The following is a 9,680-nucleotide window of genomic DNA, read 5'->3' as shown; positions in this document are numbered from 1 at the left end:
AACAAAGTTAAAGGGCAGTCTGGACTACACACATGCACACACACACACACCCTAAACACCAAAACAGTTTCCAGGGTACTGTTGTGGGTTATTCACATTTGGCAAGTTCCTCTCCCCCCCCCCCCCCCAGGATCCGGGCAGAATAGGGCAGCTGCTTTCTGTGGAATCAGCTAATGATCTGATGGCTCACTGTCATTCTGGTCCTGTGAGTGTAAACACAGGAACTTGATGGCCTCTCCCTGCTGTGAGAGGGCGGCCCTGGCATATGTGTCTTGTTCTAGGCCAGTGGTTCTCTACCTAATGCTGTATCTCTAATACAGTTCCTCATGTTGTGGTGACCCAGCCATAAAATGATTTCATCACTATTTCATAGCGGTGGTTTTACTGCTCTTATGAATTGTAAATAGCTGATATGCGTGATATCTGATACTCAACCCACAGGTTGAGTACCGCAGCTCTAGGCTGTGCTGCATGAGCCAGGCTTGTCTTAGTTCTCTCAGTGGCAGTGGACAGGATCACAGAGAAAATGAGGCTTAGCTTATCAAGACAGTGTATGGAGTAGAGGTTTGGGGATGTCACTTGGGTGGGGCAGCCTCAGTTCCATGGGAAGATTCTTAGCTCTCTCAACCTCCGATCTCTTATCAGGGTGAAGAAATCATTTTATAGGTGCCTGTAAGGCCAGAACAATCTGTGCCTCATGCTGGTACAGCCAGTTCTTATAAAAGAACTCAGGTGAACAAGAACATCACTTTGCTAGGCTGAGACAGGATTACTGTTGACTTCCAGACCAGCATGGGCTATACCGTGAGACCCTCTCAAAACAACACGAAGCTCAGCTGTGTTTGAATCACCAGCCTGTGGAGACCCTCGTGCAGGCGTGGGTTAGAGCAGATGCAACTGTATAGACCTAGAGCTAAAGGGACATTGGAGCTGGGATAACCTGCAGAGCCTTTCCTGGGGATGGAGGGATGGGATCTTCCTGCTGTGAAAGGATTCTTAAGGCGGAGATAAACTCAGGTTGTGGAGCAGAGTTTGTGCCTCTCTTCTCCGTACTGTCTTATCGCTGCTACTGCCAGACCCACCGACTTGTCAAGTGGCGTGTGTGTGTGTGTGTGTGTGTGTGTGTGTGTGTGTGTGTGTAGGTAGCAATTGTTTCTGCTTTGCAGTTGCAGAACACCAGACCTTTGCCTTGAGAGCAAATAACTATTAAAGCCCCACATTCAGGACAGTTCTCAGAGGCAGGCAGTCCAAGGCATCCTGCCAACCCATGGACCAGATCCAGAGCCGTTGTTAAACACTGGCACCCAGATACCCCCGGCCAGGGCAGCACAGTGGTCCAGGGCAGCACAGTGGTCCTGCAGCGAGCATGACGGCCATGACCAGTACACGTAGTTGATCGCTTTGTGCCCACATCCCTAGTTTGACACAGGCAATACCATGTCACCAGGGAGCGTCGTCACAACTTCACGGGACAGGCAACTGTAAACACTCCCACAGGCTGGAGCCACAAATAGCTTGGCCTTTGGCTCTGCTGGCCCTGCTGTCTGGCTGTGTCAGAACTATAGGCACCTGCTTCCTAAAACCCCAAGACGCCACTTGACTCCCAAGAACTCCAGCTCCATGGTGGGCTTGTGCCCTGGGGATGAAGTCTTTGGTCTAAGCTGGGTTAGCCTAGTCCTCTAGATGCCACCCAGGTGCCCTGGATCTCTCAGCACTGCTGTGCCGTCCGTGAGGCCTCTCTGGGGTAACATCAGGAAAGCAGTTGGGATGAGTGGACCTCATGAGGCTGTTTTCAAAAGTAAAATTTGGCTTGGCATGGTGGTAGAGGTGAGTGATCCTAACATTTGAGAATCTGAAGCAGGAGGATTGCCTTGAGTTTGAGGCCGGTTGGGTCTAAAAAGCAAGATTCCCAACTCAGCTTGGAGCTTGCTTAGACCCATCTCTGCTGCTGAGTCCTGGGCCTTCGGCTTTGTCGAGCCCAGGCTAGGCTGTAGCCAACCCAGTCCCTGCTTGGACCAGTCTAACTGCCTTGATTGAGCCAGGGCTGGAGCAAAATGGATGGGCATCCTGGGAAGCAAAGTGGGGGGGGGGCGCTCCTGTGGACTTGTGTCCCCCCAAAGCCCCATCCCCCAGCCAAAAGAACAAGCAGCTGCTCAGATATTTTAGTGGTAGAATTTACTTCCCAACCCCACACCCATTCCCTCACCCCCGACCAGATTTTTCTGTGTAGTCCTGGCTATCCTGGAACTCACTTTGTAGACCAGGCTGGTCTGGAACTCAGAGATTCACCTGTCTCTGCCTCCCTAGGGCTGGGATTGAAGGTTTTGTTTGTTTTTGTTTGGGGCTGGGGGTTGTGATAGAACTTTCTTTAGGAGCTGGAGAGATGGCTCAGAGGTTAAAAGCACTGGCTGCTCTTCCAGAGGTCCTGAGTTCAATCCCCAGCAACCACATGGTGGCTCATACCATCTATGAGATCTGGTGTCCTCTTTGGGCCTGCAGGCATACTACTTGGAGGCAGAATATTGTATACATAAGAAAGGAAGGAAGGAAAGAAGAAAGAAAAGCTGAGCTTCCTTCTGCTATGCAGAATCAGGAGTTAACCCCCCCCCCCCCCAGGGCTTAGCAAGTCTCATACTTTAAGGCTTAAAGGCTCAAAGGCTCAAAGATGGGAGAAGGCCCCGAGGACAACCCAGTTGAAGACCCTCGGTCCTCCCTTTCATGCTGGGTTTAACTGTTTTGAGACAGGGGCTCCCTGTGTCGTCTGGCTGTCCTGGAGCTCACATGTAGACCAGGCTGGCTTTGAGTTCACAGAGCTCTCTTCTTGCTCTTTGCACTGTAAAGGTGTGCTCCGCAGGCCCAGCTTTGGTATGCAGGGGTTTAGCCAGAGTCTTTCATATACTAAGCAAGTAGCTGCCACTGAATCACAATCATTCCCTAGCCCTCAGGGGTACTTCCTACGAAGGAATCCGGCTCTGCCGCTTCTTTTCACCAGAGGAGGCCAGGCAGTGAATGTTCTCCCATATCACACAGCCTCCCTTCGAAAAGCTGTGACCACAACCCCATCCCCGGCTGGACCGGAAACCTCAGGTCCCCAAAACACACCTTGAAAGCCTGAGGTGAATTGTCACTGACTTTTAATAGACTTGGGTTATGTCTGCCAAGCAGACGTCTGACGGCTCTGGCTTCTATCTTGTCCACCTTGGCCAGTCCCTCTTGGACAAGTGCCCGCCTCTCTGGTCAAAGGCACCAGCTGGCCCCGGGAGAGGCTGGACAGTGGCTTTATTGTTTAGGCAACTCATTTGCAGAGATCAGGGAGCCGCTGAGGAAGGCCACATTAGCCCCAGCCAGCCAGAAAGTTGTGGGGTTCCCCTAGCCCAGCTTGAAGCGGGGAGAGCCAAATGGCTAGTTTTAATCTAATAACATTATACCGATCTTTAGGGAGGGATAGTGGGTCACAGACCGCTTTGAAGAACACAGGAAAGCTACAGAAGGCCTCAAAAATAAATACATATATACCCCAGCCTTTGCACACCATCTCAAGGGCTTCAAAGTTTAAAAAGCACTCGCTCAGTTCATAACCCCCGTTTCCAGGGAGCCCAGCCAGCCCCTGCAAGGCTTCCCCATTCCTGCCTCCCCCGAAGTCGCCTCTGGCCTGGCAGGTCTCAGGGCCCTGTATGCACAGGGGGCAGGCCTTCCTCTTCCGCCCTGGCGAGCAGAGCCTTTCTTGCATTTCTGCTCCCCGATAGACGACACTATGGGGTCTCCCCGGAGTGCAGCACTGTGGAGGGCGAGCTGATTCAGCACTCCCCTGGCTCCGTCAGAGGCACCCACACTCCTCCACAATCATGTCCTTGTGGTGTTCCAGGAGCACCCTGCCATTGTCCACATAGAGCATGCTCAGTGGCTTGGTCTTCACAGGGGCACAGCATGTGGACGGGACCCGGTGGGGCTGGTAGCGTTTCAGCAGGCTCTGGAAGAGAGGAAGGAGGGTCAGTCCGTTCGGACCACTGGGGCAGAGGCAGACTTAGTCGTTCTGGCTAAAGTGAAAAGATCAGCTTCTGGTACCAAACTAGAAAATTATTTTCATAAATAATAGAATGCTGTGTGTGTAAACAACCCATGAACCCCCCAACTCCATGCCTGTGAAATACGCTGCTGGCCTTGAAACAGACAGGCTTCAGAGACGCAGCAGCTTAATGTCATACAAGCAATGAGCAGGAGCAGGAAGGCGCGTCTAGTCCCAAAGTCCAATTTTGAACGTCCTTCCCCAGAATGTCAGAGCTGAAGGAGCAGAGATCCTTCCTTCTATTCCCACCACCTAATTATGGGAACGAGGAAAAGCTGAGGACGCAGCTTAGTTGGTAGAGTGTTTGCCTAGCATGCACCAGGTCCTGGTTTTGATCCCCCACATTGTAATAACTGGGCGTGGTGCGTGCCTCTACTCCCAGCACTAGGGGAGTGAAGGCTGGGAGATCAGGAGTTCCAGGCCATTTTGGGGCATGTAATGAATTTGAGGTCAGCTTGGTTCATGCGTGTGTGTGCATGTGTGTGTGTGCATGTGTGTGTGTGCACGTGTGCGTGAGAGAGAGAGAGAGAGAGAGAGAGAGAGAGAGAGAGAGAGAGAGAGAAAGAGAGCGCGAGAGCGAGCGAGCTCTTCCAGGGTCACCCCAGGCACAGGACTCAGTGCTGTGACAATCTCTGCCTCCTCACTGGAGCAAACATTTGGAGGTGCTTTAGTGACCACACCCAGTTATCTCATGGCTGACCTTGAACCCCATCCCCTGTCTAGTGACCTGTTCCATTCCGGGCCTCGTACCTGGATATAGGCGTGGTTGGTAGGGTGAAACTCCTCCCCCACAGGGTTAGGACACTCGCCCTCACAGCGATAGGCGTTGTACTGTTTGGGGTAGATGATCCAGGAGCCCCAGCCAATCAGGTTGAAGTCCACCTGGAACTTGACCCTCCTGCACAGCTGGCTTCTGTCTGGCAAGTGATGTCTCCGGTGCCTTCTGGCCCATCGGCCCCTGTCTTCAGACAGCTGTCCCTCCTGGGCCCGCCAGGAACTTTCGGCTTCCCAGAGCAAAGTGGCGCCACCCAGCTGCCTCTGCTCCTGAGGCCGGTTGGAGTAGAGCATGAGCACGTTGGTGCTGGCGACAGTGAGGGGTGGGATGTGGGGCCGATTCCAGCACTTTCCTTTCAGACCGGATATCTGCTTCTCCAGTGCCCTGGGGTCCTTGAGCCACCTGGAGAGTGGCCGGGTCACCTCCAGGACAGTGCTGTCTGCGGAAAAAGTCACCTGAGACCGGGCGATCGTGAACCGCTCCATCCGAACTCGCTCCAGGCAGTCGCTTGGGTCCTGCCCTGGGTCCAGCTTTGCCTGGTGGAAAATTTCAATGGTGAGTGGACCCTCCGTGGGAAGGTCCACAGGGCCGGGCAGCTGCAGCCGGAGCTCCGCCCATGCCAGATCCTCTTCTTGGCTCAGAAAAGAGAAGTCAAAAGCGAAGGTCCAGTTCTGCCCACTCACTTCCACGTCTGGGGGAGAAGTCAGGGAAGGAAACAGGGTGAGAGGGAGTTCTGTCAGGGTAAGAGCGGTTCTACCAGCTGGGTAGGCTGCCTGTCACCCATCTCTCTCCCTCACCCACCCCCGTTGGCTTGCAAAACCATGGAGTCTGTTTTATTTATTTTGGCTTTTCTGAGGTGGAGTTTCATACTAACTCAGGCAGTATTGGAACCTGATATTTATCCTGGACTGGCCTGGAACTCTGGGCCATCCTCTGTGTCTCAGTCTCTCAAGTGCTAGGGCTACAAGTTAAGCTGCCATGTATGTATGTATGTATGTATGTATGTATGTATGTATGTATGTACACACTCAGAGATAGTCCATTTTAGAGATGAAGGAAAATGGAGGTCCAAGGGCTTGTGTAAGACTCTATCTTGAAAAGGAGCCAAAGGGCTGTGGATGTAGCTCAGTTGGTTGAGCCCTTGCCTAGGAAGTACAAAGACCGGGATTTGATCCCCAGCCCTGGTAAACTGGGTGTGGTGCAGCTAACCCACCCACAATCTCTGCCCTCCAGAGTACAATTGGAGAGTCAAAAGTTCAAGGTCATCCTCAACTTCATTGAGCGTTCAGGGCCATCCTGGGCTTGAGATTGTGGGGTGCAGGTGGGGGTGGGGGCAGCCAGGGAAGAGGAGGAGGAGGGATGGAAGGGAGGGAGGGAGGGTAAGAGCTAGAAGTAAGTTTGAAATCCCTGTTCTAGCCAGTTCCCTTCAACACACCCTGGGCAGAGAACAATGGGACTTAGGTGAGTTGCCCAAGGAAATTTCCAGCTTCTGCCTCTGGCGGCTTCTCCCCACCCATCTCTAGCTGCCTTTTTTATTTAATTTCCACTTTCCCTCCTCATTAGCAACATCAGGAGACTCTTCTTCCCCAGCCACCACTGACCCTGGGAGCTAGGTGGGGGCCTCTAGTCACTCCTGCTTCCTGCAGTAGCAGCCTGGGTGTGACCTGAAACTTAAGTGTCTGCAAATGGTCTCTCAGAGCAGGTGCCCCTGCTAGGAGCAGCAGCCCGGGTCCTCCATGACTTGAAGAGTTCCCGTCATGGTTCCAGTTTGACTTTGGGCTGGTGGGTTTCCTTCTCTGGGCCTCCATCGCCTTCTTAGTAGAAAGACGTGATGTTTGTGTGCCATAGAACATTTAGGAATGAAATTGATGGAGACGAAGTCGCTAGTAACCGTGATGACCGGTGTGCAGGCAGGGCAGGAAGAAACGGCTTCCTCCTAAGCCACTCCTAGGGTTCCCTGGGGGAGAGGGTCCTCCAGATGTAGCTCGAACTCATTAAACAACTGATACTGTCAGTGTGAATGGGGTGGGCATGAGGCAGGGGTTCTCCGCCACCCTGAAACCCACTTTGTGTGCTGAATGTGGATCTGGCAAGGATCGTTAGTACGGTTAGCCACCTCCGATTCTGAATGTTAAAGTTGCAACTCAGGCCATTTACTTGCCCCAGGTCTCAGCCAGGGAGGCAAGGGGCTATCATAACTCCTTGACATTTTCTGCTTCCCACATACCAAGGCTATACAAGAACTGTCTTCCCATCTTCACATCCACCCAACTGGTACTGTCATTTTTGCACATAGGTAAACCGCACAAGTGAGGCACAGACAAGCACTAAGATTCCAGCTGACAGACCCCAATCCCGCTATGATGGGGCAGATTACATACTGACTCATGAGGGAAGAAGTGACCTGGAATGCCGCTCTCCCCTAGAGTCCCTCCACGCAGAGCCTTTTGCTGAAATAGAGGCAGTTGATACCACTGGCTAATAGTTAAAATGCTTTAGACTTTCCAAAAGCGCACAAAAAGTGAGGTGATGTTGCCGTGGAGTCAGGCGACTGCGAAAACAGAATTGGATGGACCCAAATAGTTTTCCTGAATCCCAGACCACTTACATAAACCTTCAAGAACTTTCTAAAAGGGAAGTGAACTGGAAAGGTGTGTTTTTCCCGCTTTGCCTCCGTCCCATCCTAGGCGGAGGGGCGGAGCACTCTACCAATTTCCCATTGCCTCGCTCTTCAGGGTGCCCTGGTCCCTCGTCCCTAGATGACCCTTTAGGAAAGGGTCACCGGCAGTCTCACTCCAGACGCCGCAGGCAAGGACTAGGGGCTCCGCCTCCAGGTCGCGGGGGCCGGCGGGCGACGGGTCAGACCGGATTAGCAGATGTGGATTGCGTCCGGGTCCCGCGGAGGGCCGTCTGGCCCCGTAGGACAGAGGCCCGGGATGGCCAAGCTGCCTAGGCGGCGGGATGTGGATTGCGCCCGGGAAAGGAGTTCCGAATCTGGACTTCCTCTCCTGGGCACCCACCTGTCGGTCTACTCTGGTGAGCGATACTCAGGTCACTGGGCCAACTACACACACGCACACCTCCATCCACACAGGTTCCGAGCTCGGGGTCACCCAGGACACCTGACACCGCCTAGCAACGAGAGCTGCCTGAGTTCTGGACTTCCGGCACCCGATCCCTAATTGCGGATCTTTGAGCCCTAGTTCCTGGTGGCATTTGCGGCAGCCGGGACAAAAACTCAGTAACGACCTGTTTTAGTATGTGCCTGGTTCGTGCAGAGCGTTTCTGGGGGCGGTGGGGTGATGTCACCTAGTCCTCTCCATAAGTCGATGAAGGAGGTCCTACGATTTCTAAATTACAGATGGGCAAACTGAGGCTCCCAGATGCTCAGTGGCGCGATCGGGACCTCGCCCTACCCCCTTACTCTGCCACCTAAGCTAGAACTCGAAAGGCGGTGGGTTCTTCTCCAACCCGGCCACCAGCGTTGTGCCCTGAGCCTGCCCATGCGGAAACGTCGTTAAGACCAGACTCTGGCCAGGCAGTGGTGGCGCACGCCTTTAATCCCAGCACCTGGGAGGCAGAGCCAGGCGGATCTCTGTGAGTTTGAGGCCAGCCTGGTCTACAGAACGAGGAGATCCAGGACAGGCATCAAAATTACACAGAGAAACCCTGTCTCGAGAAAAAAAAAAAAAAAAAAAAAAAAAAAGACCAGACTCTGGATGACCCCTTGGTACCCAGTCCCCGCCGCATCCACCGCGCACCTCCCGGGCCGTGCGCCCTTGGGTGCTGGTGAGGCCAGGCTTGCAGCCTACCTTGCGCCTGGAGGCTGCGGATGATGTCCGCCCGAGGCAGCGGGTCTCGGTAGAGGCTCAGCATGTACGCGAGAGAGGATGGTGACGAGGGCTGACCCCGTGTCCACAGAGGAAAGGCGGCCACCGACGCGGCGCGCGGCTGGAGTAGAGCCCACCAGGCATGGAGAAGAAGGATAGGGAGGCAGTGGGCACTCATGGTGGGCTAGATGGACCCGCAAACCGCGCCTGGGTCCCTTATATCTCAGCCACCGCCGCCCCGCCCCCTCCCTTCCTCCCTCCTGAGAGGCCTTTAAGAACCTAGAACTCCCCTGGCGGGGCAGGGCAGGGGAGTCCCTGCCGGGGGAAGGTGTGATGTGATGAGATGTGACTGATAAATTGGGGTAGGGGGCTTGGATACAGAGACTGAGTCTGGGCTGCCCCCGCACCTTGCCACCTCTACCTCAGAAAGTCTTACTGCTGAGCCAGCAGGCTGTTAACCTGTTATGTATGAATGGTGCTCCGCTAAGCTGGAGGTGTGTTGGAGCCCTGGTTTCAAGCCCAGAAACACAACAATGGCTTCCTTACTCTTCCTCTCCTGGACCCCTGGTGATCCTCTCTTCTCAGCTCATCCAAAATCACGTAGGGAGTGCTGGGGTGGAGGAGGGGGCGATCCTCTATTCTTGGGTAACACCAGACCTGCTTGGGGTACATACAACCTTCCTTGGCAAGGACTGGGTATGGGGAATTGGGGGAGAACGAAGGTGAGATCTACAGGAAGCGCCTCAGTGACAAATGTCACCTTCAGATACCAAAGCGCCCTCCTGGGGAGCAGAGGGAGACCCAGCTAGAGCTCACCCAGGTGTTTTGGGTGGTGACAGGCCCTTCCCTGCTTGCTACCGGAGTTTTCCAAAAGGGGAAAAAAAAAAAAACTGGGGCCTGCTGGCTGCATCTCCTGCCAACAGTGGCAGGACCCTTAGTTCCCTCAAGACGACTGCTCCATCTCCCTGAGGCCTGATGCTGACCTTGTCTGCCCAGACGGAACTAAACG

The 9,680-nt window shown here is 54.0% G+C and overlaps 1 protein-coding gene across 1 annotated transcript; it reads right to left on the bottom strand.

Annotated features, from left to right (window-relative positions):
• Positions 1 to 2,622: 2,622 nt before the first annotated feature.
• Nodal (nodal growth differentiation factor) lies at positions 2,623 to 8,860 on the bottom strand. The gene is made up of 3 exons (XM_028886133.2): positions 8,654 to 8,860; positions 4,817 to 5,532; positions 2,623 to 3,970 (listed from the first exon to the last, which is right to left on the bottom strand). The coding sequence occupies exons 1-3, from the start codon at positions 8,847 to 8,849 to the stop codon at positions 3,818 to 3,820; spliced, it is 1,065 nt and encodes a 354-aa protein (XP_028741966.1). The 5' UTR covers positions 8,850 to 8,860; the 3' UTR covers positions 2,623 to 3,817.
• Positions 8,861 to 9,680: the final 820 nt, after the last annotated feature.

The sequence above is a fragment of the Peromyscus leucopus genome, chromosome 16_21 (genome assembly GCF_004664715.2).
Source record: "Peromyscus leucopus breed LL Stock chromosome 16_21, UCI_PerLeu_2.1, whole genome shotgun sequence".
NCBI lineage: Eukaryota > Metazoa > Chordata > Mammalia > Rodentia > Cricetidae > Peromyscus > Peromyscus leucopus.
Note: the sequence above shows the minus strand (reverse complement) of the source record. Positions and strands in the feature narration are given on the sequence as shown.

Coding starts and splice junctions, on each gene's coding strand:
- Nodal (XM_028886133.2), bottom strand. CDS start 8,849: ATGAGTGCCCACTGCCTCCCTATCCTTCTTCTCCATGCCTGGTGGGCT. Junction 5,533..8,653: donor CCGCAGCCTCCAGGCGCAAG/GTAGGCTGCAAG, acceptor CTTCTCCCCCAG/ACGTGGAAGTGAGTGGGCAG. Junction 3,971..4,816: donor CCAACCACGCCTATATCCAG/GTACGAGGCCCG, acceptor CCTCTCTTCCAG/AGCCTGCTGAAACGCTACCA.